This window comes from Pristis pectinata, chromosome 37, assembly GCF_009764475.1.
Source record: "Pristis pectinata isolate sPriPec2 chromosome 37, sPriPec2.1.pri, whole genome shotgun sequence".
NCBI classification, from domain to species: domain Eukaryota; kingdom Metazoa; phylum Chordata; class Chondrichthyes; order Rhinopristiformes; family Pristidae; genus Pristis; species Pristis pectinata.
The window spans coordinates 8,153,942-8,180,577 of NC_067440.1; the positions used below are offsets into that span (position 1 = coordinate 8,153,942).

The 26,636-nt window shown below is 47.0% G+C and overlaps 1 protein-coding gene across 2 annotated transcripts; it reads left to right on the plus strand.

Moving 5' to 3' along the window:
• The first annotated feature begins 8,831 nt into the window (after positions 1-8,831).
• Positions 8,832-21,615, plus strand: LOC127586580 (7SK snRNA methylphosphate capping enzyme-like). Of its 2 annotated transcripts, XM_052044642.1 has the most exons (5): positions 8,832-10,278; positions 14,466-14,684; positions 17,055-17,181; positions 17,623-17,654; positions 18,499-21,615. In XM_052044642.1, the coding sequence occupies exons 1-5, from the start codon at positions 8,980-8,982 to the stop codon at positions 18,613-18,615; spliced, it is 1,794 nt and encodes a 597-aa protein (XP_051900602.1). In that variant the 5' UTR covers positions 8,832-8,979; the 3' UTR covers positions 18,616-21,615. The 2 variants fall into 2 exon arrangements, with proteins under 2 accessions (XP_051900602.1, XP_051900603.1); XM_052044643.1 differs by lacking the exon at positions 17,623-17,654.
• The last annotated feature ends 5,021 nt before the right edge of the window (positions 21,616-26,636 follow it).

Sequence of the window (26,636 nt, forward strand, 5' to 3'; positions counted from 1 at the left end):
TTGACTTTGACAAGACCAGTGGGTGGAAGATTGAGATACGCTGAGGGGCAGTTCAGTACCAGGGTTGTGATGGGTGGGTGAGGGGTAGAATCTTGGGGGAGTTGATGGGAAGGTGGGGAGAATGAAGTGGGATCGGTGTAATGAGTGGTTGATGGTCGGTGTGGACCCGGTGCACTGAATTACTGTTTCTGTGGTGTATCAGTGTATGGCTCTCCATGAGAGAAGGAGACCATTCAACCCATTGGGTCCATGCCAACAGAGAAATCCCATTCCCCCTCCCTTTATTTCCTGTACCCCTTTGACTTATTCTCCCTCTCATGCCCGTTAATTACCCCCAGATCCCACTCCATCCATCAGGGAAACAGGCCCTTCGGCCCAACTGGTCCATGCCAACCAAAATTCCCATCTAAGCTAGTCCCATTTGCCAGCGTTTGGCCAATAATCAAAGACCCCACCCACCCGGGTCATTCTCTCTTCTCTCCTCTTCCATCGGGTTGAAGATACAGGAGACTGAGGGCACGTACCACCAGGCTTAAGGACAGCTTCTGTCCCACTGAGGTGAGACTATTGAATGGTTCCCTTATACGATGAGATGGACTCTGACCTCACGATCTACCTTGTTGTGACCTTGCACCTTATTGCACTGCACTTTCTCTGTAGCTGTGACACTTTAGTCTGTACTGTTATTGTTTTTACCTGTACTACCTCAATGCACTCTGTACTAACTCAGTGTAACTGCACTGTGTAATGAATTGACCTGTATGAACAGTATGCAAGACAAGTTTTTCACTGTACCTTGGTACAAGTGACAATAATAAACCAATACCAATGTCCCTCTGAGCCTTTCCTATCCAATTCTAATTCCACAAAGCCTTTCCCATCCCAATGCTGCTGGAAGGTCAACTCAGTGAAAGACTGGTCTGCCTGAAAGTTATTGGTCTTCCAGCACAGTGAGATATCCAAGAGGGAATGCTGCTCACTGGCACATTCCAGGCTGCAGGAGTCCGTGCTGAGGGACGCACTGAAGCTGGGTGCAGCCAATGCAAAGGCTCTGTGAGGAAGGACCACAGTCAGGGCTCCTTCCGCTACTGCACACGGAGGGGCTGAGTCCACAGGGAAGCCCCTCAGACAACAGAAGGGTGTATCACCCCAGAGGAACACGTAAGAGGCAATGCTGCTATGTACAAAGGTACTGAGCAAAGGACAGCACCTTTAACCCGGCCGTTACCAGCCCTTCCCCAGCTTCATGGTCCACTGGATTCAACCTGGCGGGTACACTTCATGTTAAAATTCCCGTGGAAACACAGGTTCTTGGTGGTCTTCCCCAGTCATTGCTGATGGATCCTTCAGTTCTGGCCTCCGCTGGCTGACATCTCTTCGAAGAGTAACTTACAGTAGCCAATTAGCACGTCTTTGGGATGTGGGAGGAAACCCATAGGGTTATGCGGAGAACACCGCAACCTCCACCCCGATGGCACCAGAAGTCAGGATCAAGATCAGAATCAGCTTCATTATCTCTGTCTTACTTGTTGTTTTGCGGCAGCAGTACAGTGCAAAGGCACAAAATCACTATATTACGAAATAAATAAATAGTGCAAAGAAAAGGAATAACGAGGCAGTGTCCATGGGTTCATGGACCATTCAGAAATCTGATGGCAGAGGGGAAGAAGCTGTTCCTGAATCATTGAGTGTGGGTCTTCAGGCTCCTGTACCTCCTCCCCGATGGTGGTAACGAGAAGAGGGCATGTCCCGGATCAAACAAGGGTCTCCGGAACTACCTGCTGCCCTCCTAAATCTCTCCGCTTATCTATCTCTCTTTCTTCCTTTATCCTAAATCTCACCTCTTTCAACACTGGTGCCATTTTGTTTGATGTGTAAATGTAAAGAACTGTGGGATGTTAAGTGCTACATCAATGGTATTCTTTAAGATCCACTCAGGTGAAAACGATGGTGTGTTCAATCAGATAAAGAAACCTTCACATTTCTACAACACGTTTCATGACTTCAGGACATTTCAAAACACTTTATGGTCAATTAGTTACTTTATTGTTGTCACTGGAGTATATGCATCCACTGTTATAGAGTCACAGAGTTGTACAGCATAGAAATAGGTTCTTTGGTCCATTGCATCTATACTGACCATCATACTAGAGGGCTAATACTCCAATACTCGAGGGCATGCTTTTAAGGTGAGAGGGGGTAGGTTCAAAGGAGATGCACAGGGCAAGTTTTTTTTACACAGAGAGTGTTGGGTGCAGGAATGCGCTGCCAGGGGTGGTGGTTGAGGCAAATATAACAGAGCTGTTTTCAGAGGCTCTTAGATAGGCACATGAATATGCAGAGAATGGAGGGATATGGACCTTGTGCAGGCAGAAGGGATTAGTTTATCTTTTATTTATATTTATCAGTCACATGTACATCAAAACACACAGTGAAATGCATTTTTTTGCTTTACTGAGAATGTGCTAGGGGAGAGCCCGCAAGTGTCACCACTCTTCCGGCGCCAACATAGCATGCCCACAACTTCCTAACCCGTACGTCTTTGGAATGTGGAAGGAAACCAGAGCACCCGGAGGAAACCCACGCAGACAAACGGGGAGAACGTACGAACTCCTTACAGAGAGCGGCCGGAATGGAACCCAGGTTGCTAACGCTGTAGTAGCGTCACACTAACCGCTACACTACCGTGCCTTTAGTTAAGTGTTTAATTAGTTTGGCACAACATTGTGGGCCAAAGGGCCTGTTTCTGTGCTGTACTGTTCTATGTTCTATCACGCCAATCTATACTAATCCAGCTTGCCTGCATTAATTCCACATCCCTCTGTGCCCGGCTCATTCAATTGCCTGTCCAGATGCCTCTTAAATGTTGTTACTGTTCCTGCCTCCACCGCCTCCTCTGGCAGCTCGTTCCAGATACCAACCACTCTTTGTATGAAAAATTTACCCCTCTCACCACCCGGGACAGGCCCTTTCCTCGATACTACCATCGGGGAGGAGATACAGGAGCCTGAAGACCCACACTCAATGATTCAGGAACAGCTTCTTCTCCTCCACCATCAGATTCCTGATTCCATGAACAGTACCTTTTTCCTTCTTTTTGTACTATTTATATATTTAATTTTTTACCATTAGTGGTAATTTTAAGATCCCCTTTAAAAATTCTCCTTCTCAACTGAAACCGATGATCTATAGTTTTAGATGCCTATACCATGGGAAACAGACACTGGCTGCCCACTCTATCGATGCCTCTCATAATTTTATAAACCTCTATAAGGTCACCCCTTCAGCCTCCTTTGCTCCAGGGAAAACAGAGCCAGCCTATCCAATCTCTCCTGGTAACTCAGACCCTCCAATCAGAATCAGAATCAGATTTATTATCACTGACAGGAATGAAGTGAAATGTGTTGTTTTGCAGCAGCAGTATGGTGCAAAGATATAAAATCACTACTAATGACAAAGGTAAATAAATAGTACAAAAAGGAAAAAGGGAGTGTTCATGGGTTCATGGACCATTCAGAAATCTGATGGTGGAGGGGAAGAAGCAGTTTCTGAATCATTGAGTGTGGGTCTTCAGGCTCCTGTACCTCATCCCCGATGGTAGTAACAAGAAGAGGGCATGTCCTGGATGGTGAGAGACCTTAGTGATGGATGCCGCCTGCTTGAGGCACCGCCTCTTGAAGACGTCCTCGATGGTGGGGAGGGTTGTGCCCGTGATGGAGCTGGCTGAGTCTACAATCCTCTGCAGCCTCTTGCGATCCTGCGCTTTGGAGCCTCTGTACCAGACGGTGATGCAACCAGTCAGAATGCTCTCCACCGTACACCTGTAGAAATTTGTAAGAGTGTTTGGTGATATTCCAAATTTCCTCAAACTCCCAAAGAAGTAGAGCTGCTGGCGTGCCTTCTTCGTGACTGCATCAATGCATTGGACCCAGGTAACATCCAGGAAAGGATGTCCAGGTAATATCCTTGTGAATCTTTTATGCACCCTCTCTAACTTAATCATGTTCTTCCTATAGTGGTATTGGTATTGGTTTATTATTGTCACTTGTACCGAGGTACAGTGAAAAACTTGTCTTACAAACCGATCGTATAGGTCAATTCATTACACAGTGCAGTTACATTGAGTTAGTACAGCGTGCATTGAAGTAGTACAGGGTAAAAACAATAACAGCACAGAGTGAAGTGTCACAGCTACAGAGAAAGTTTAGTGCAATAAGGTGCAAGGTCACAAGGTAGATCGTGAGGTCATGAGGTCATAGGTCATAGTCCATCTCATTGTATAAGGGAACCGTTCAATAGTCTTATCACTGTGGGGTAGAAGCTGTCCTTGTCTGGTGGTACGTGCCCTCAGGCTCCTGTATCTCCTACCTGATGGAAGAGTAGAAAAGAGAGAATGTCCTGGGTGGGTGGGGTCTTTGATTACGCTGGCTGCTACACCAAGACAACGAGTGGTAAAGACAAGTCCAAGGAGGGGAGGCTGGTGTCCGTGATGCACTGGGCTGTGTCCACAACTCTCTGCAACTTCTTGCGGTCTTGGCAGAGCAGTTGCCATACCAAGCCGTGATACGTCCTGATAGGATGCTTTCTATGGTGCATCAGTAAAAGTTGGTGAGAGTCAAAGGGGGCAAATCAAATTTCTTTAGCCTCCTGAGGAAGTAGAACTGCACACAGTACTCCAAGGGTGGCCTAACCTATGTGTTTGTTTCTGTTGTAATATAGCAGCTAATTTGTCAGTTGAGGGATGAATATTGGCCAGGGTACCAGGAAAGAGATCTCTTGGTCGTCTTCAGGCCAGTACTATTATCTCTTACATGCTCTTCAATAAGCAAGCTGGATCTTGGAGAGGCCTCACCTTAAAGATAGCACACCTTACTGTACAACATTGAAGTGATAACTTCCACTGGTGATTCTTCAGAGTGGAAACTGAATTTTCTACCTTGAAGTACTACAATGCAGACCACAACTCTAAATGGAGATTTCCTTACAATTAAAAGTCACCAAAAGAAATATTTTAAAAAATCCTGCAGAATCTGGAAATGTGAACTAAAAATAGAAAATGGCAGAGAGCAGGTCAGGCAGCATCTGTGGAGAGAGAAATAGGGCTCAAGGGAAGGGGAACTAAAAACGAGAGGGCATGGGATTAAGATGAGAGGTGAAAGATTTAAAAGGGACTTGAGGGGCAACTTCTTCACCTGGAGAGTGTCCGTATGTGAAATGATCTACCCGAGGAAGTGGTTGAGGCAGGTAGACTAACAACATTTAAAAGACATTTGGATAAGTGCATGGATTGGAGGGGTTTAGAGGGATATGGGCCAAACACGGCAAATGGGACTAGCTTGGGACTAGCACCATGGCTGGCAAGGACGAGCTGGGCCGAAGGATCTGATTCCATGCAGTATTACTCTATGACTCCGTGGAGAGAGAAACGGAGTCAACATTTCAGGCTGGAGATACAGGAGACCGCAGATGCTGGAATCTGGAGTGACACACAAGGCACTGGAGGAACTCAGCGGGTCAGGCAGCAACTGTGGAGGGAAATGGACAGTCGACGTTTCAGGTCGAGACCCTTCCCCTTACGTATGATGAGCGTTTGTCGGCTCTTGGACTGTACTCACTGGAGTACAGAAGAATGAGAGGGGACCTCATAGAGACATTTAAAATGTTGAAAGGACTGGACAGAGTAGATGTGGCTAGGCTGTTTCCCTTGGTGGGTGAGTCCAGGACCAGAGGGCACAATCTTAGAATTAGAGGGTACAATTTCAAAACAGAGATGAGGAGAAATTTCTTTAGCCAGAGGGTGGTTAATTTGTGGAATTCCTTGCCAGGTATAGCAGTGGAGGCCAGATCATTGGAGGCATTTAAGGAAGAGATAAATAGATATCTAAATAGTCGGGGTATCAAGGGATATGGGGATAAGGCCAGAAATTGGGATTAGAATAGTTTATTTTCACTCCCCCACATTTCTAATTTCTTTTTTTTTCCCCTTTTCCTTGGAGCAGACTCAATGGGCCAAACGGCCTACTTCTGCTCCCTTGTCTTATGACCTTGTGACCTGGACGCATCAGTCCGTCAGGATGTAAAGGAAGAATCATTGGCCTGAAATGTTAACCCTCTCTCTGGAGATGCCACCCGACCTGCTGATTTATCTCCAGAATTCCTTTGTTTAACATGGGAGAAATATTATTGGGCTTGTATCCTTACGTCATGTATGCAGCTGAATAGTGGTAAGTGGTATGCTTGGAGTCTCTTGATGAATAATACCATTGAAATACTTTCAGGGAGAATTGGAAAATGTTAATGCAGAAATTATTAGCTGCTGCCTTTCGTTTCCTGAGGCAAAACCCCCAGCCCTGACAACACTAATCTCCAACCAGCTGCTCTGCTTCAATTACTTCAGAACCAGTTGCTTCCTGTCAAGACTGAGCTGGATTATATCCAGCAACTGACTTGCCAGGAGGGTGATGAGTTTGCTTTGGCCCCATGTGTTGTGTGTGTGTGTGTGGGGGGGGGAATGGCCACTGTTGGGTCTGGGTGGAGGGCTGGGGGTGGAAGGGCTGAGGAATGCAGGTGTCATGGTGAATGTGTTGGGGGGGAATGGCCACTGTTAGGTCTGGGTGGAGGGCTGGGGAGGGGGGGTGGAGGGCTGGGGGGGGGTGGAAGGGCTGAGGAATGCAGGTGTCATGGTGAATGTGTTGGGGGGGGAATGGCCACTGTTGGGTCTGGGTGGAGGGCTGGGGAGGGGGGGTGTGGAAGGGCTGAGGAATGCAGGTGTCATGGTGAATGTGTTGGGGGGGGGAATGGCCACTGTTGGGTCTGGGTGGAGGGCTGGGGAGGGGGGGGTGGAGGGCTGGGGAGGGGGGGGGGGGTGGAGGGGCTGGGGAGGGGGGGGTGGAGGGGCTGGGGAGGGGGGGGTGGAGGGGCTGGGGAGGGGGGGTGGAGGGCTGGGGCGGGGGGTCTGGAAGGGCTGAGGAATGCAGGTGTCATGGTGAATGTGTTGGGGGGGAATGGCCACTGTTGGGTCTGGGTGGAGGGCTGGGGAGGGGGGGGGTGGAGGGCTGGGGAGGGGGGGTGGAGGGGCTGGGGAGGGGGGGGTGGAGGGGCTGGGGAGGGGGGGGGGTGGAGGGCTGGGGAGGGGGGGTGGAGGGGCTGGGGAGGGGGGGGGTGGAGGGGCTGGGGAGGGGGGGGTGGAGGGGCTGGGGAGGGGGGGTGGAGGGGCTGGGGAGGGGGGGGTGGAGGGGCTGGGGAGGGGGGGTGGAGGGGCTGGGGAGGGGGGGTGGAGGGGGGGTGGAGGGGCTGGGGAGGGGGGGGGTGGAGGGGCTGGGGAGGGGGGGTGGAGGGGCTGGGGAGGGGGGGGGTGGAGGGGCTGGGGAGGGGGGGTGGAGGGGCTGGGGAGGGGGGGTGGAGGGGCTGGGGAGGGGGGGTGGGGGGGGTGGAGGGGCTGGGGAGGGGGGGTGGGGGGGGTGGAGGGGCTGGGGAGGGGGGGTGGGGGGGGTGGAGGGGCTGGGGAGGGGGGGTGGAGGGGCTGGGGAGGGGGGGGGTGGAGGGGCTGGGGAGGGGGGGTGGGGGGGGTGGAGGGGCTGGGGAGGGGGGGTGGGGGGGGTGGAGGGGCGGGGGAGGGGGGGTGGAGGGGCTGGGGAGGGGGGGGGTGGAGGGGCTGGGGAGGGGGGGTGGGGGGGGTGGAGGGGCTGGGGAGGGGGGGTGGAGGGCTGAGGAATGCAGGTGTCATGGTGAATGTGTTGGGGGGAGGTCAGGGAGGCGGGAAAAGACTACAACTCCCGGCATGCACCCTGCCACCCTCGGGTCACGTGGGGGGCGCGGCAGCTCCCGCGCCGGAAGTCGAATTGGCGCAAACCAACACGGTGAAAGTAAATAAACAAGATAAATGTCGCCAACCGAAGGTCAGTCGCAGCCGACGGGCTCCGGAGGATTATTCCCTGAGGCGAAGGTGACATTTAGTCGCTGGGCTCCCGCTCTGAGTCGGTTTGTTTTCGTCCGACTGTCGTCGCGTGGAAGAAGATAGGTGGCCGTGCCCCTGCCTGTTTGCAACGCGGCGACAATCGCGAAACAGTTTTTTTTTAAACTGGTGTCCTTCCAATTGCTCCGCCCTCTCCTCCCCGTCCTGGAAAAAAATATTTTTCTCGAAGCGGAAAGAAAAACGTAACCGCAGAAGTAAATAGATATAAAAAAATATTTTCTTTCTGGACGCCTATCTTCCCGAGGAGCTGGCCCCGCCCACGGCGCCGACGCCCATTGGTTGAACTCGGGAGGCGGCGTCCCACCTGGAACGGTCGGCTGGGCTGAGCGGCCGCCCATTGGCAGAAGGCCACGTCGATCAAGGGAAACGAGGTCCAAGCCTGGTATAAAAAGAGACGCAAGCGCAGTGTGAGGAGACAGAGCGAGTGTGCGTTAGTGGCCGCAGGGTTGGGCTGAGGAGTGGGGTTTTAAAAGGGGGGGAAAAATGCTTTCAAAGTGATTTTTATCTTTTTAAAGCAGCAATCGTGTTACATTATCCGAACACGAGCTGCTGGTGCAGGATTTATTTCGGCACCGCATAAGTTCCACAAACTTGACAATTGAACCTTTAAAGTTGCCATTTTGGATTTTTTTTTTCCTTTCGGTGCTGGAAAAAACTGTCAAGTGGAGGAAAAGAGAGGGAGTCGATAAACAAAAAAAACCCGAGGAGGAGGAGAAGCGAGAGAGGGGTTGAATTGATTGTTCGCTGGGTGGCGGAATATGAATAATTCATTTATGCTGATGAGACGTGGCGACGTCACGGGCGACGTGGGATTCCGTTAGTCGGACGCAGGCGGAGCGGGAGGGAGCCGAGGTGGTGTTGTAGTTGTTGTTGTTGGCGGCGGCGGCGGCGCAGGAGGACCAGAGGACGGGCCGTGCATGGACCGGAGTGTCGCCGGAGGCCGGCAGCAGCGTGCATGAGCCGGGGCCGGTTGCAATCTATCCCTCCCGACCCATGCTTGTGCCATGATGATGAAGAAGAAGCAACCGCTGGAGGTGTCGGTGAAGGACGAGACCGGCGCCCTGCTGAAGCCCGAGTACCTGTCCAAGGTGGTGGAGGAGGAGGAGGGAGAGGAGGAGGAGGAGGACCGGGCGGCTGAGGAGACCGCCTTGGCTCCCGAGGCCGAGCTCAGCCGCCCTCGCAACGGGCTGCAAGCCCTGCAGCAGCACCGGGGCTGCAAGCGGAGGAACAGCCTCAACTCGGGCTTCAAGCACCCGGGCTTCAAGCGTCGGCGCCGGGCGGCGTCCGACTGCGACCCGGTGCTGCCCAGCAACTTCTTGCTGGGCGGCAACATCTTCGACCCGCTCAACCTCAACAGCCTGCTGGACGAGGAGGTGAACCGGGCGCTGAACGCCGAGACGCCCAAGTCGTCGCCCTTACCCTGCCGCAACCGGGACCCGGTGGAGATCCTGGTGCCCCGGGACATCACTGACCCGCTCAGCCTCAACCGCGACTCCGAGGTGCTGCCGTCGCCGCTCAAGCTCGGCCGCAAGCGGAGGCACCGCCACTGCCACCACCCGGCGGCCGAGGCCGCCGAGCCGCCCGCCGCCGCCGCCGAGGAGGAGCTGCCGCCCGCACCGGCCGAGCCGCAGCCCTACGAGCTCAACACGGCCATCAACTGCAGGGACGAGATCGTGTCGCCGGTGCTGCGGGGAGCGGAGGGAGGCGGCGGAGGAGGAGGGGGGACCCGGCACCGCAAGAGGAGGCGGACTTGCAGCAAGTCGGAGCCGGGCAAGGGTGCGGGGGGTGGGGGAACGGCGGAGGAGGAAGGAGGCGAGGGCAAGAAATCGACGCCGGAGAAGCCGAGGGGTAAGGCGGGCCACGCCAGCCTGAGCCGGGAGGCCAAGGGTCCGCCCAGCTTCTCGGGCAAGCAGCGGCGCTTCCAGTACGGCAACTACAGCAAGTACTACGGCTACCGCAACCCGGGCCGCTGCCGGGACCCGCGCCTCGGCGTCTTCAAGGCCGACTGGTTCAGGGGCAAGGACATCCTCGACCTGGGCTGCAACGCCGGCCACCTGACGCTCAGCATCGCCAAGGACCTGAAGCCGTCGCGCATCGTCGGCGTCGACATCGATGGCGGCCTGGTCCACTCGGCCCGCCAGAACATCCGCCGCTTCCTGTCCGAGGACGTGCGGCCGTCGGCGCCCCACGCCCGCTTCCCCGTGTCGCTGGCCCGCTGCAAGGGGCCGATCGCCGCGCCGCCCGTCGCCCTGGACCCGGAGCGGCGGGTGCCCGACTTCCCCAACAACGTCACCTTCGTCCAGGTAGGGGGGGGGGGGGGGGGATGGGGAGGGATCTGGGCACTGGGGGGGGGGGGATGGGCATGGGGGAGAGGGGTTGTCTGGGCACGGGGGGAGTCCTGAGTACTGGGGGGATGGGGAGGGATCTGGGGAGGGTGGGGATGGGCATGGGGAGGGATCTGGGCACGGGGGGCTTGGGGGGATGTGTGGATGGATGGGGAGGGTCCTGAGTACGGGGGGGGGGAAATGGGGAGGGATCTGGGCACGGGGGGCTTGGGGGGATGTGTGGATGGATGGGGAGGGTCCTGAGTACTGGGGGGGGGGGGAAATGGGGAGGGATCTGGGCACGGGGGGCTTGGGGGGATGTGTGGATGGATGGGGAGGGTCCTGAGTACTGGGGGGGGGGGGGGGAATGGGGAGGGATCTGGGCACGGGGCTGGTAGCAGGTGGATGGACCTAGTCCTGGCCCCTGCAACCCACCTGCTTGTCGGGGGAGGGTAAGTGGGGCTGGAGCTCTGCCCCAGCACGGTGGGCTCAAGTCCTCTGGTGTTTCCTCACTGTTGGGGTTGAAGCTCGCATTTGGAGGATACACATTCTTTGTAGACTTGAGGAACCTCTGTAGTACCCAACACAAAGTGGGGGGTTCTGCACAGTTCAACACAACCTTGGCTGTTCATGTATTTGAGTAACATTCCAGTTCCCTCCCCATACGCCATACCTTTTATCATCTAGAAATCCTGGTGTAGTTAAGTACCTTTGCATCTTTTGTCTGGCAGGGAATCCCACAGGTTCGTACCCTGAATGAAATTTAATCTGTCCTAAATGTCTCTTGCCCTGTTTTCCTTCCCTCCCCCCCCATCTTCCTCTCCAACCTGGGGGAGCATTTCTGTTTAGCTGTCTGAATTTTACTCAGAATTCCTCTTGATCTGTGCAGTGCATATCAGCCCAATGAGTTCACAATGCTGCCAACCCAGCAATCTGTCCTGTGAACCTTTGCTGCATGCCCTCTATGCCAAGTATGCCCCTTTGGGCACTGAGGCAAAAATTGTCTTGAGGCCCTGGATGAATATAAACCATAGTTCTGTTTGTAGTTGAGCCTTGGTTCTCTGCACTTTAACTGTTTTTGTCACCTGTCCTAATCTGTAGATTGGTGTTAAATTTTGTTTGATGCTGTGAATAATCTTGGACTTCAGCCTATTATAAGCTTAAAAAATCATTGGCCAGAGGAGACCCAATTAGCCTGTTAAATTTTCAGAAGCTGGTTTCATCTGTCTGGATATGGAGGCTTTTTGATTCGTGAATTCCTATCTGCCTGGACGTTAAGAAATTGGGATGATGTGCACTTGCTTTCAAAATGGTCATGGACTTGGTTTCTTTAAAGTTATTGCAAGACCAATGACTCCATTCAGATTAAACATTGGAAGTGACTTGTCAAGTGTAATGCATTGAAGTTGGTATAGTTTGCTCCTGCTGAGTTCTGTATAGTTACTTCAATACAATGAAATCCTGATGGTCAGCACTTTTAATGAAATAAATTTGTAGGGTGGCACAGCAACGAGCACTGCCTTGCAGCTCTGGGACTAGTTCAATCCTGACAGTTTTTGACAGAAAAATGTGCATTCTCTCTGTACGGTTTCCTCCGTCATCCCAAGACTTGCCAGTTGGCCACTAAATTACCCCCCATTTAACAGCAAAAAGTAGTAGGAGTTTCTGGGCCTGTGAGAAGAATTTAGCCCACTTCTCTGTGCCCCTGCAATGAGGTCACTACCCTGGGAGTTGGCTAGGTCCTGTGGGCTGAATGGCCTCCTGTCAGTGTGGGCTAGCTTGCCCTGAGCCATGGGTATTGTGAAGAAACATAGTGAAAGGTTTCATGTTGGGGTGAATAGATCCTGCACTCTGATAACTCTTGCCATAGATTAGTTTGTGAAATAGAAACTAATAATAGAATAGAAACAATAGAATAGAATTGTGAAAATTAAGTCCATTTGGTCCACTGAACTGATGTCCTATCCAATCTAATTACACAAAGCATGTCTTTTGCCCTTTGTCAGACCATGAACTTTGCATGTAAAGCCCTTGTGACCTATTACATGTCAAATGGTCAGTATTTTTTTAGACTAGGTGGGCATACATTTTCAACTTGAAAGCTGACAGTAGCACCCTAACAATTAAATTTGTGCTAGAATTTCCCAAGCAAAAGATCTGCCTCTTGCAAATATTGATCTAAATTCCCAATGGTTGATATCCAAAGTAAAGGTGCTGTAATTGTAGAGAGCACACCAGCCAAATGAAGCAGTTCAATTACCATGCTATGAATTTGAGCTTGGCACTGATTCTCTTGTGTCACACTGTTAGTTTGACATGGTTTCAGTAGAATTGAGATGCCTGGTTGTAAGTGGTCAATGATGGACATGTGCTCAGACCCCAGTTTTGATTCTCCTGCAAATCTGGGTAAAACAAACACTTGTAATGTGTAGTTTTTAATGGTGATTTTTTTAATATTGTACTGAACTGTAAAGTCTCAAGAGGGAAAATGCTCTTGATTTGAGACTTCAGGATTTAATATCTCCATCTGGGAATGTAGTATTAACAGTGCCAAATGAACCAATGAATGAATCTTGGGAAATTGAGGATAGAGGCCAAGTTTGAAAGCTGTCCTCCTATCTCTTCAGTGTACATGGGAACAAGTGGCCTTTCTAAATTGTGACAGGCTCTATAGATTGCTGAATGTGGCCTTGTCAGGCTTGTGAACCTGCTTTTTACTGGTTTTAGCAGAATGGGTGATCTGAGATAAATTAGAAGTGTTTCTAAATGTGGGTGGGGGAAGGGGGTGATAAGGTGGATTGCAGAAGAATTAAATCTATCTGCTGGTGATGGTCATGGTTGGACTGCAGGGAAATATGCTTTGGCCCACTGTCAGTACTAGTTTACACTAACAAACTCCCAGATCCTACACTACATATACATTAGGAGAAAATTTGCAGCAGCTAATTAATGCACATTTCTGACAAACGTGCAAATTTCACATGGCACCAGAGGTCAGGATTGAACCTGGGTTGCTTGAGCTCTACTTGCTGTGCTATCTTGGAACAGTACTGGCTGCTGACTAGGTGAAGAAATCCTGGCTTCTGTCTTGTCTGACCCATTTTCAGTAACCTGCCACAAATTGACCTTGGCATTGATTTGGGCTTAGTGTCCCAGTTTGATCTATGTAGTCAGCTGCTTGATTGCCAACAGATTAAACTGGTCTTGATTTGTATACCAAGCTTTCAATCTTGCCTCTAACTTTGAATTTTACAGAAGCCAGTAAATCCCATCTTCATCTGCTATTCTTGAGAATGGATATCTGTTTTGTACAGGCAGTATAGTTCCCAAATGCCATGTGTGCCTCTTGGATTTGGATTCCACATCTGACTTAATTGGACAGTGAGTGTTGTATGTAAACTGTTGAAGTGATTTTGCTTCTCTGAACAAAGCTGCATTTTAAAACTTGTTTTAAAAGTTTGTTTAAAGCAGCCAAACATGATGGCAGATGAGTTTTTGGTTGACAATGTAGCAATAGCTAATGTTCTCTCCCGGGGCTTGGTTTTGAATTGTTCAGGTGCTAGTTCAGCTTGTGTAATCAAATTGATGGGATCTATCTAGTCTTCAGTCAACTTAATGGACTTGCAGTAACTTAAAGCAGTAGCTTCTTTGTATTGAGCTGTATTGTCATCATTTACCCTTCATAACTACTTGTATGGGTATTGTCAGACAAGTAAACTTTGTGCTTGTCCCTACTCTAGGCTGCAGTAGGTCAGTCAGATTTATCACTGACTTGTATGATGTGAAATTTGTTTCGTAGCAGTGGTACAGTGTAAAGACAAATTACTATAAATTATAAATAGTGCAAAAGGGTTGGGTTCATCAACTGTTAAGAAATCTGACAGCAGAGCTGTTTTTGAATCAAGTGTGGGTCTTCAGGCTCCTGTACCACCTCCCCAAAGGTAATGAGAAGACATCCCTACAATTGTCAAAGTAAACTAGCGCTGCACAGACTGCTCGTGGTCATGGATTCTGTTTCTGGTCGCTTTATTTCCTTGTTATTACACCAGACTTTGCATACGAACCACTTAAACTTTCCGATTGTTGTAACATGTAGTTGGTTGCTTGGCTGTTAACCTGCTGTACTTTGTGTTGCAGACTGCACTAAGCTTTTTATCTTCCAATAGGGAAACTATGTGTTGGAGAAGGACGAGTTGCTGGAGATGCAAAGACCAGAGTATGATGTCATCCTGTGCTTGAGTCTGACTAAATGGATTCATCTCAACTGGGGTGACGAGGGGCTAAAACGGATGTTCAAACGCATCTACAGGCATCTGCGGCCAGGTGGGATCTTCATCCTTGAACCACAGCCCTGGTCTTCCTATGGGAAACGACGGAAACTTACGGTAAAGTATTAGGCTCAATGCTGTTGCAAGTTGAGGTATTTGAGTGGTGGCAAATTTGAACCCCTATGCCTATGGAATAGATAAGACTGGAGGGGGAAGAGATGAAGAATTGAGGTCTTGGTGATTGGAATGAGAAATTTTACCAGATTGGTCTGCTTTTGGAAGTGAATGCAAAATCCAGGAACTTAAAATATACCCTCTAGTGAATGAGTTGTGTTGACCAGGGGTGCTAGATTCTCTTTCCGAATGACCTCTCAGGTTGAGATACCAACTCCAGGTGGTGGTGCAGTGGACTTTTTGATCCAAGGCAAAGGGACAATAAAGTTTTATCATTAGATACTTTCCTCTAATGATGCAAAAACAAAACTGGACTTGCCTACTGTTTGTTCAGTGGCATATCTATCTGTGCCCAGTAGAGTTCTGAATAATATCTATTTTTCATTACTTTCACTGAACTATGCAATGGAGAGTTCCTTCAGAGATTTGGTACTGGGCATTAGTTTATCACCAAAAGGTGGCAATCATCTCCCAATCTGGATGCAAATATAGGGAGCAAGAAATTGTAGAATCGCAAATTAAAACCATAATTCTTTATGGTGCTAATATGCCAGTTCATCTCCCCCCCCCCCCCCCCCCCCCCCCCCCCCCCCCCCCCCTCCCTCTGGTTGTCCACAGAAGTTGGACTGTACAGTGTCTGGTGTTGCAGAGTCCATGGCCTTTACCTTGCCCTGTGGAACTAGCACAGGGGTTTCCATGAGACTTCAGTGTAATCTGGAGCTAGCAGTTTGTGCTAATAGTGGCACATTTCTTGCTAAACTGCAAACATGGGTGCTACTGTTTCTAGAAGCATCTTTAGAAAATAAACAGTACAGCACAGTAACAGGCCCTTTGGCCCACAAAATCTGTGCCAAACACAGTGACAGATAAACTAAATCTCTTCTGCCTGCATGTGATCTGTATCCCTCCACTCCCTGCATATTTGTGTCTATCTAAATGCCACTATCATATCTGCTTTCACTATCCCTGGCAGCCCATTCCAGGCACCTACCAATTAGTTTAAAAACTTATCCTGCAAATCTCCTTTAAACTTGCCCCCTCTCCTTTAAATGAATGTCTTCTAGTATTTGACACTTTGGTGGGGGGGTGGGTCATGTGGAGGGGAGAAAGTACATAGGAGGCCAGCTTGAATTGATCCTGACCATGGGTGGTAATGGAATTCAGCTGATGTATATCACTGTCACATTTTTGACTTGGCAGCTATGCCTGGTCTTGCTGGCTAATGATGGAAATTTTGGGATTCCTTAGGTGAAAGAATAGCCACAAATTTAATTAGAATTAAAATGATTTTGCAATACTTAAACATTCGTCTTGTTTGCCTGACTCCACCCAGCACATTGAAACTCTTAAGTTGGAAACTACTTAAATTCCCAGATGGTAAACAAAACATGTGGTGGTTTTTATTTCATCCAGAAAGCTTCCCCTAGATGAATTCCAAACAATTGTGCTATTTCATATCGGTGCATTGCCTTACACTTGGATTTCAATGTGAGATTTGTCACTGAACATTTCAGTCGTGGGGACATGGGAGTCTGCAGATGCTGGAATCTGGAGTAACAGACAGTTAGAGAAAATTCAACTCATTTGTATTGCACACAACCAACTGCTGAAATAAACCATCTTCTGGAGAAACTCAGCTGGTTGAGCAGCATCTGTGAGGAGAAGAATTGTTGATCTTTTGGCTGCATCAGAACCCAAAATGTCAACAATTCCTTTCCTCCCACAGATGTTGTTTGACCAGCTGAGTTCCTCCAGAAGATTGGTTATGTGCAATACTGAAATAACCAGCACTCAATTTCCTTATGCTTGATTGAGCAGTAAACTGTCCTTGTAGTGATCTTCAGAGGGAAGGTCAGTGCCCTAATTACAATTAGCTAAAGTTGTTTTAATCTACACATTAACTGAAATGTGCAGATTTTGACAAAAGTAAGCTACTTTTGTGTACACATTGCACTTCAATTTGTGCAGTCACCAGTTCTACTTCTGAGGGCTGTTTTCCATTTGTGGTACCTCCATCTAGAGGTCAAGATGTAGTGGGCTTGGATGCAGAGATGTTGTCTGATCCAGTTCCCTTTATGGATTTTTTTCCTTGTTATACTTAGCCTCCTAAGACAACTACAGATCTGTGTGGGTTTATGTATATTACAGGGTGGCCAGGGAGTTTGGGTGGTCCAAATCTTCTCAGTCCAGAATCTGTCTAGTTGAATCTTGTTTTTGTTGTGTTGCTATGTTTCATTGCTGCTGGTCTTTAGTAGTACTATGCTGAGCTCCAGCTGCAGGTGGTTAACATTATTTTAACTTGTTCTTCCACAGGAGACAATCTACAGGAACTACTATAAGATCATCTTCAAACCGGATCAGTTTACGTCTTATCTTTTGTCCCCAGAAGTTGGATTTTCCAGTTACGAGCTGGTGGGAACGCCTCAAAGCACATCTAAAGGTAGGGGGTGAGCTTGAAGGCAAAAACAGCATCTATCCTGTTAGTTTTGTTTTGTTGCCTGCTCAGCTGGTAAGGTTTGAGGGGGTGGAGTGGGCACAATGCAAATGCACAAGTTGTGGCCTCTCTAGCATTCAATTACTTTACAGTGAAATTTTGGATATGGGGAGGGTTAAAAGCAGTGAAGTAAAGGGTTGCTTTTGTTTTGTATCCTCACAGTACATGATGCCTAGTGGGGTGCAAAAGATAAATGAGGATGGAATTTTTGGATATGCCAGGAAATGAGACTTGGAAGTTGTGTGCAAGCCTCATTGGTTAAGTATTTGCCTCAAGTGATCAAAGGAACTGTTTTAGATGGTTGGATGGTAAAGTTGGTGCCTGCAAGAGTGAAATCCAATGGGCAAAGGATCTTCATCTGAATCTCTTGTGATTTTCCCCCACTAGGCTATGGTGTGGCTGTGCAAGGCCTTACGAAGGTACGCGTTAATAGTATATGGATTTTGGTATGTTCTGCTTGGCAATGACCTGGAAACTGGAAGCCATATTGCAAACTGAAGGCTGTGTATGAAGGAGCTGAACATTTACCTTTTTTAAATCCCTCCACAATATTACACTTTGGTGTCCTACAGAGTACCTCAACAACTTGGAAGATGCCAAAATATGGGTGTTAAATTAGCAACATAAACCAGATTCAGATTTATATCATTTATTGAATGACCCAGTCCAGTTCTGCATGACAGCATGCAGGGTGCTTTACACAAATGGCATTTTGGAGTCAGTTGCCCTTCTGTTAAGTTTTAATTCCATATTTCTGATCATCATATCTTGCTGTGGGGTGATTTGAACATGAACTTTCATTTCAAAACAACTGCCCGTGTTCTAAAATCAATAGATTTCAGTTTTTATAAACTAGAAACTGAGGGTACAGACATTGAATTATTGGATGTGGGTCTTGTTGGATCTGTCTTTCACCAGTAGCTGACTTCCAAAGCACTTTACAACCAACTTTTTCTCCAAGTGTATTCATGGTGTAATCTGAAGTTGTATGTGGGAAGTTGCAGAGGTTACTGAAGATGTTTTTTTTAAGAAATAAGGGTGTATTTCCCAATAGATTGGGAGCAAAGATTATTTTGCTTTTCATTGTTATACTTCCCATATGGTTCCAGGCATTGACAAATCTACACCAATCACTTATGGTTTTTGTATTGTACTGAGAAACCAGTATTTTAGGTGTTATCTCTGTATAGATGGTTTTCTGATTCAGATTGTTTTTATTGATCTTTGTCCAAAAGCCAACAAAACTGATTTTTATCTTGGCAGGGTTCCAGCGTCCTGTTTACCTCTTTCACAAGAATCGTCAATCCAGTGCAAGCTAAGACTTCCAAAGCCAGTTTCTGGCTGCTATTTGTTTTTCGTTCATCGGTGGCTCTTTCCTGACCATCTCCTCTTTTCAAAGCCAGTGGAAGATTCTACAGGGGATGAGCACTGCCTTTTTGGTTGTTTTAAATTGACATGCTGTTATTTCAGTCTGCTTCATAAGGCTCACGAATGTAATAAAGCATTTTAGGGTTATAACTGCATTTGCTGGGTTTAGGCACCTCTGGGCAGGGGAAAGGCAAACTGTTTGAAGAGGATTTTCAACGTTCAAAATGGTGGCATTGCCTTCAGCAATTCCTCATGTGTCAAATTCCCATTGTTTGAGTAGGTGCTCAATCCAAGGTGGGGGAGAAAGGAATATAGAGTAAATGCGAAGCACTATTACAGATGAAATGATCTTTTCTGTGGACAGTTCTTGGACACTGAAGGGAAATTTGCCACATCACTCCCTACCCACCCTTGCTGATGGTGTGAACTGGCTACTTCCTGAAACCAATTGGCATCATCTATCCTAATGGATGCAACTTCTATTTTCAGTTTACTAGCATAGTTGACCATGCAGCATCTTGGGTTTATGTATTGCCTTTCTTAACCTTGGGACATCTCATAGTGCTGTACAGCCAGTGAAATGTCTTTTGGGAAATGATTATGGTAAACTGTATGTAAACCCTTGTTCTGTTAACTGTGGACTAGTGGAAAATCTCTCCATATTGGTGACTTCAAGTTGATCTTACCAGCTGTGGGCATTGCACTGAAATAACCCCTTAATTCCAAAAAAAATTGATTATATATTCTGTTCCTTTCTCACCCCCAATTTCATATCAAATTTCCATCTACATTTGAGCACAAATCCTTGTGGGAGGGAGTTGGCAGATCCAAGTCTTTCCTTCCAAGGAATGCCAAAACACATTGTTCCTCTAGTCATATCCTTGAAAAATATTCAACTCTGCTGGTACATGTTTGTATGATGGTAGTTTTGAAACTGCTCCCTGTAATAGGCTGCATTTGGAGAAGGTGAGTGGGTCAGGAGTTGGGGTTACTCAGACATTAAATGCAGTTCTGCTGTGTAACTGGGCAAGGACATGCACTTACCATTACCCTCTACAGTTACCATTGTCTCCACTCTTGGATGTTTTGGGGTAGGATGACTGCTATAGACACAATTCTAGTGACATTAAATACTAAAATCTGGCCTCTGGGTGGGGCAGAGGTGTTAGGACATTTGTATAAATTTGAGTTTGAAATTAAGGCTGTTACTTGCAACAAAAATGGTCAAAGTACTGGTTCAATTCATTAATTGCTTGACCTCCAATGTTTAGAAATGTGTACCAGATGAGTTTTATTGCTTCAGGGGAATAAATTCTTGTGCCTATCTTGTGTAACCTGGTCTTAATGCTGGAAAGATGCAGAATAAATGTATGTTGATGCTAATACCTCCAATACCCTACTTCCACCCCCCCCCCCCCCATCCCTTTACTTTCTCTTCTCCTCTCTTCTCTCCCCCCCCCCCGATTTAGACCAAGTTAGACAAGAGGGGATCTTTTAGAGATGACCCTTTTGTTGCTATGCACTGTAAATAACTCTTGCAGTACAGTATGGAAATTATGCTGTTTTGAAAGTAAGGGGGTTTCTAACCTCCATGGGCCATTCATTGCTTTTGGCATGAGTAACATTCTGTTCTTGACCCTCCTATGCTCCTGGTCAACAGGTCTGCTGGTTATGGGGAATCCAATTTTGTAAGGCAAAATTCTTTAGGAGTGGAAGTGGCAAGCTTAGACTTGCCAATGTTTAGATTCCAGGATCAGAGGAGAGTTGACCATTCTGTTGTGCTGTACAACAATGTTTTTCCCCATTGGTAGACCAGTACAAGTACAAACCAGGGCTAAATGTCTTGTTACCCTGGGGCATAGCTTAGTTTCCAGACCGAATTACAAGATCCATCTGCTCAGCAACCTTCAGGGCTTACCATAGTCTGTTTCCTCCACCTCCATCCATTGTGAAGGATCAGTGTTAATATAGGGACATGGAGAGTTCTAGAGAACATCTGATTTACTACATGCCTGACTGGACCTCAATGAGAATTTGTGGCAAAGGGGCATTTCCTCTTGCATCTCAATTTGTGTAGCATTTTAAGTTTCTCAGTCACCCTATTATATATCCTTGTTTCACGGGGCTGCCATTTCCAAATGTGCCTCAAGTATGGTTTTTTTCCCCCTCTGTCCAGAGTTCAGATGGAGACTTCTGGCTTGTATTTTTGGAATTTATGAAGTCCTTTTTCAGTCTGGGCTTTCAACCAGTTTGAGGGTGGATGGTTCAATGCTGTTTCCTTTTGGGTTACTGACCTACCTTCCTTTTTGGCATAATGAATGGATTTCAACTCTGAACTTAACCTGGCAGCAGAGAACCATCTTGCTCAGAAATCATCCAGTTGGAATGATCATTTGTCCCCAACGTTGACTGTGTAGTTCCCCTTTTGACTTTGTCCCATGTTTTAAGCCACAGTCTCTGCTAGAAGTTTAATACTGTAGTGACTAAATGGCTACAATATATTTCCTGATCTGTCCTTGTCTTTCAAACCCTGTTCCATGAACAAAAGACAATGGTGCTTCTGAAGAGCTGTGTCTGCCTTAAGACCCAGGTCACAGCATAAGCTTCAGTGAGGTAAATTGATTAAATGCAGACTGAGCCTCTCGGTTAATTGTACTGGTCTATTGGGTACATTAAGCCATGGCTTCTAAAAGAGGTGCTTTTTCCAGCTATTTACCAGCTCCATAAGAAATTTTCTTCAGTATGATAAATTGTATCTTTGACAACTGGTTCACTGCAGCTTCTAAATGGGGAGGGTGGGCAACTGTGTACATGTCTGCATTATGGGGGGTGGTAAAGTGCAAATAAACTTGAGATTCTAGATTTTTAAGAAAAGTAAAAATGTTGTCTTTGATAAAAAGTTTCAGGAAAAAGTAATTTGTGAATTTTTGTAAAAAAAAATAAAATGCTGCAAAAATCCAATGTCAAACATACATCAAGTGTCATTACAATAAAGGAAGAGTGTTAAACAGGCTTGTGGCTTTTTTTTGCTGACCTTTCTAAACTTGGTAAAACAGGACTTTTATGCCTAATGGTGCTTTGTGAACAGAAGACTTGTCTGACACAATCTGTGATTTAATTGTGGTAAATCAGTTGATTTGTAACAGGTTTCAGAAAAAGTGGCAGGTGAGATGCTGAATTTTGCCAGAAGGAATCAAGTACGTCAAACTTAATAGCATAGTTCTAAAAGGAAAACCTGCAGATTCCAGCATATCTTGGATCAGGACACTTGAAGTTAAAGCATATGGGATCTTGGGCTTCATGGTCACAAGATCACAAGACAAGGGAGCAGAAGCAGGCCATTTGGCCCATTGAGTCTGCTCCAGGGAAATGGGAATGGGGGAAGAAAAAAACTATTCTAATCCCAATTACTGGCCTTATCCCCATATCCCTTGATATCCTGACTATTTAGATATCTATCTATCTCCTTGAACGCTTCCACTGCTGTACGTGGCAAGGAGTTCCACAAATTCACCACCCTCTGGCTAAAGAAATTTTTCCTCATCTCTGTTTTGAAACTACCCCCTAATTCTAAGATTGTGCCCTCTGGTCCTGGACTCACCCACCGAGGGAAACAGCCTAGCCACTTTTACTCTGTCCTTTCCTATCAATATTTTAAATGTCGCTATGAGGTCCCCTCTCATTTTTCCGTACTCCAGCGAGTACAGTCCAAGAGCCGACAAACGCTCCTCATACTTAAGCCCTTTCATTCCTGGAATCATCCTCGTAAATCTCCTCTGAACCCTCTCCAACGTCAACACATCCTTCCTAAGATGTGGGGCCCAAAACAGCGCACAATATTCCAAATGAGGCCTCACTAGTGCCCCGTAGAGCCTCATTAACACATCCTTACTTTTATACACTATACCTCTCGAAATGAATGCCAACATAGCATTCACTTTCTTTACCACCGATCCGACCTGGTGGTTAACCTTTAAGGTATCCTGCACGAGTACCCCCAAGTCCCTTTGTACTTCCGTGCTTTGGATTTTCTCTCCTCCTAGATAATTGCCCACTTATTTCTGCTTCCAAAGTGTACAACTGCACATTTCCCTACATTGAATCTCATCTGCCATTTCCTTGCGCATTCTCCTGAACTGTCTAGGTCCCTCTGCAACCTTCCTATCTCTTCAATACTCCCTACTCCTCCCCCTATCTTGGTGTCATCCGCAAACTTAGCCACGAAACCATTTATTCCATCATCCAAATCGTTAATGTACAAGGTAAAAAGGACCGGTCCCAACACTGACCCCTGCGGCACACCATTAGTAACCAGTAACCAACCAGAACGAGATCCTTTTATTTCCACCCTTTGCTTCCTGCCAACCAGCCAATGCTCCACCCATTCTGCTATCCTACCCATAATTCCATGACCTCTCATCTTATTAATTAGTCTCTTGTGAGGCACCTTATCAAAGGCCTTTTGAAAGTCTAAATACACAACATCTACCGCCTCTCCCTTATCCACCTTGCCTGTGATTTCTTCAAAAAACTCCAATAGGTTGGTCAGGCAGGATCTTCCCTTCACAAAACCATGTTGGCTAGGACCTAACCTGCCCTGCGCCTCTAGGTATTCCGTAACCCCGTCTTTGAGGATAGATTCCAATAACTTTCCCACCACTGACGTCAGACTAATAGGTCTGTAATTTCCTTTATGCTGCCTCCCTCCTTTCTTATACAACGGAACTACATTTGCGACCCTCCAGTCCTCCGGAACCACACCTGAATCTATCGATTTCTGGAAAATAATCGCCAATGCCTCTGCTATCTCTAAAGCCACCTCCTTCAGAACCCGGGGATGCACCTCATCCGGTCCGGGAGACTTATCAGTCTTTAGTCCATTTAGCTTTCCTAGCACCTTCTCCCTAGTAATCTTAACTCAATTCCATTTCGTGAGACTCCTGACTAACCGGCACATTGCTGATGTCCTCCACGGTGAAGACCGATGCAAAACATTCATTCAATTCCTCTGCCATCTCTCTATCGTCCATTATAATAGCTCCTGCACCGTTATCAATTGGTCCTATATCAACCCGTGTCTCTCTTTTACTCCTTATGTATTTAAAAACACTTAGTATCCTTTCGAATGTTATCCGCCAACTTCCTTTCATAATTCCTCTTTTCTTTCCTAATGACCTTCTTAGTTTCTCTCTGCAGGTTTTTAAAAGCTTCCCAGTCCTCTGTTTTGCCACTAATTTTTGCTTCTTTGTACGCCGCCCCTTTTGCTTTTATTTTAGCCTTCACCTCTCTCGTTATCCACATTTGTGCTTTTTCCATTAAAAACCTTTTTTCTTGGAATATATCTATCCTGCAATTTCCTTATTTCCTGTAGAAATTCCTTCCATTTCTCCTCTGCCGTCCCTCCAGCCAGCTTACTCTTCCAATCAATTAGGGCCAACTCCTCTCTCATACCATTGTAATTTCCTTTGTTCCACTGAAATATCGATACACCAGTTACCAGTTTCTCCTTCTCAAACTTGAAACTGAACTCAATCATATTGTGATCACTGGTTCCCAGTGGTTCCTTTACCTTTAGTTCCCTAATCACCTCCGGTTCATTACACAGCACCCAATCCAAAACAGCCGATCCCCTGGTGGGCTCTTCAACAAGTTGCTCTAGAAAAACGTCCCTTAGACATTCCACAAACTCCCTCTCCTGAGTACTACCGCCATTCTGGATTTCCCAGTCCACCTTCATGTTAAAATCCCCCATAATTATCTTCACATTGTCACTCTGGCATGCTTTTTCTATCTCAAACTGCAACTTATCGTCCACTTGCTGACTGCTATTAGGGGGCCTATATATGACTGCTACTATTGTCCTTTTACCCTTGCTATTCCTTAGCTCCACCCACAAGGATTCCACCTCCTCTGACCCAATGTCCTTCCTTTCTATCGATTTTATATCACTACTAACCATCATGGCCACACACCCCCCTCTGCCTACCCGCTTATCCTTCCTATACACTGTGTACCCCTAGACATTCAGTTCCCAATCACATCCGTCATAAAGCCATGACTCGGTGATTGCCACAATGTCGTATTTATTAACCTGTAGTTGTGCCACTCGGTCATCTACCTTATTCCTAATGCCACGTGCATTTAAATACAGTAAGTTTAGTCCGGTATCTGCTATTAATTTTGTTGTACTTCTATTGTTCAGCAGATTATCCTGGCTTTCCACCTGTCTATCCTTCTTACCATCTTCACTACATACTAACTTAGACATGTTCCTATATACCTCATCCCCTATCCTAACATTCTGTATCCTAACATCCTGACTTGTTGTACTTCTATTATTCAGCAAATTATCCTGACTTCTCACTTGCCTGTCCTTCTTGCCATCCTCATTGGACTTGTTTCTATAAACTCCCTCCTTTACCTTAGCATCTTGTAACCTAACATCCTGGTTTCCATCCCCCTGCCAGATCAGTTTAAACCCTCCCCTACAACTAAATCAAACATTCCCACCAAGATATTGGAACCTCTGGAGTTTAAGGTTACAAAAGTAGGGTGGTTAGGCTGAACCCTTTCATAAATCCCAGTGTGAGTCACAATTGGAGCATTATTGTATAATATTTAAGACAGGTATGTGGCTAGGAAAGATCTCATTTAGAGGGACTAGCTTAGATGGGCATCTTGGTCAGCATGGACTCATTGGGCTGGAGAGCCTGTTTCTGTGCTGTATGGCTCTGACTGCACCATTCTGGTTACCAATTTAGAAAGCAAGGTCCTGGGGCAGTTGAAGTTTACCACAATGGCAACCAAAAACCACTCTTGGAACCATGTAAGGCTTCTCTCCTTGGAGTAAAGGAAGTTGAGCACCTTAGTAGGTGTACAACATTATAACTGCTTTAGAAGAGGTAAACAAAAAGTGCCCATTAATTTTTCCAAGGACTTGGGGAAATGGTTTTGGGTAAGAGGGTTGAAAGGAAAAAGCTTGTGCAGTGGCTAGTGGAACTTCCCAGCATAATGGAAGTGGAGATCCAGGATTTCTAAAGAAAAGTAGGTATTCTAGGAAGACTATGCCTGTTCTAGGGAGATGCATTGGAAGCAGGTCAGAGTTTACTAGACTGGAATGTGAATATGCAAGGAGTATTGGGCAGGCTAGGCTTGTAGCTGCTGGAGTTTAGAAGTAAAATGATAGAAATGTAAGATCCCAAGGGGTCTTGACAGGATGAGAAGAGGATGTTAATGCTTTGTTGTCTTTTTGAGGGCAGCAAAACCTGTTCTTTAAAAAAAAATTGGCCATAAGCACCATTTGAAAGAATAGCAGAAGAGCTCTGGCCAAAGTACAGTTGAAGCTCTAGGCTTGATTCCTGTCACTAGCGAGATCAACTGAGACTACAATTTAGACTGGTCTTGGAGGCAAACACTTAAGTGCTTTTTAGATGTAGGTGTTTTATGTGTTGGTTGTAGGATAATTTATTGTCACATATCAGGACATGCCTAATAGCTTTGCTGGAGGTTTGAAGGAGTGGCACAAAGCTAGTATAGCAAATTATAGATACAACTTGGTGTGAGGAAATGAAAATTGGGTGTGCAAGAGGGTTGTAGGGCTGGAGGGGCTTACACTATGTGGGGGGGGAGGGGGGGGAGAGATTGTAAAGCTATTTAGGTTGCTGGACCTTAAAAAAAGATGCAAATTGCCAAATGATGGATAGGAATGCTGCTAAGAGAAGCCAACCTGGAGAAGTGGCAGACCACGTAAGAAGACTGCAGCATGGTTTGTTACAGAGAATGCCTCTGATTTAAGATGTTGTAGGAGAATCTGGGCTTTCCTGTTTTCTACCAATTAACTACCTGGTCAGCTGAAAGGTAGTGTAATAGTTTCATGACAGCTCTGCTCTCAATCTGCAACAACTAACCATGCCAACTACATTCTCATCCAAATCATTAATCTAGATGGCAAACAATAGTGGACCTAGCACTGATCCTTGTGGCACACTACAAGCCTCCACTACCACCCTCTGACTCCTACACCAAGCTAATTT

What these genes read in the sequence shown, in the direction of transcription:
- LOC127586580 (XM_052044642.1), top strand. Translation starts at nt 8,980, where the DNA reads ATGATGATGAAGAAGAAGCAACCGCTGGAGGTGTCGGTGAAGGACGAG. An exon ending in GGAAACGACGGAAACTTACG is followed by an intron (nt 14,685 to 17,054) that starts GTAAAGTATTAG and finishes GTTCTTCCACAG; the next exon opens with GAGACAATCTACAGGAACTA. An exon ending in CTGTGCAAGGCCTTACGAAG is followed by an intron (nt 17,655 to 18,498) that starts GTACGCGTTAAT and finishes TTATCTTGGCAG; the next exon opens with GGTTCCAGCGTCCTGTTTAC.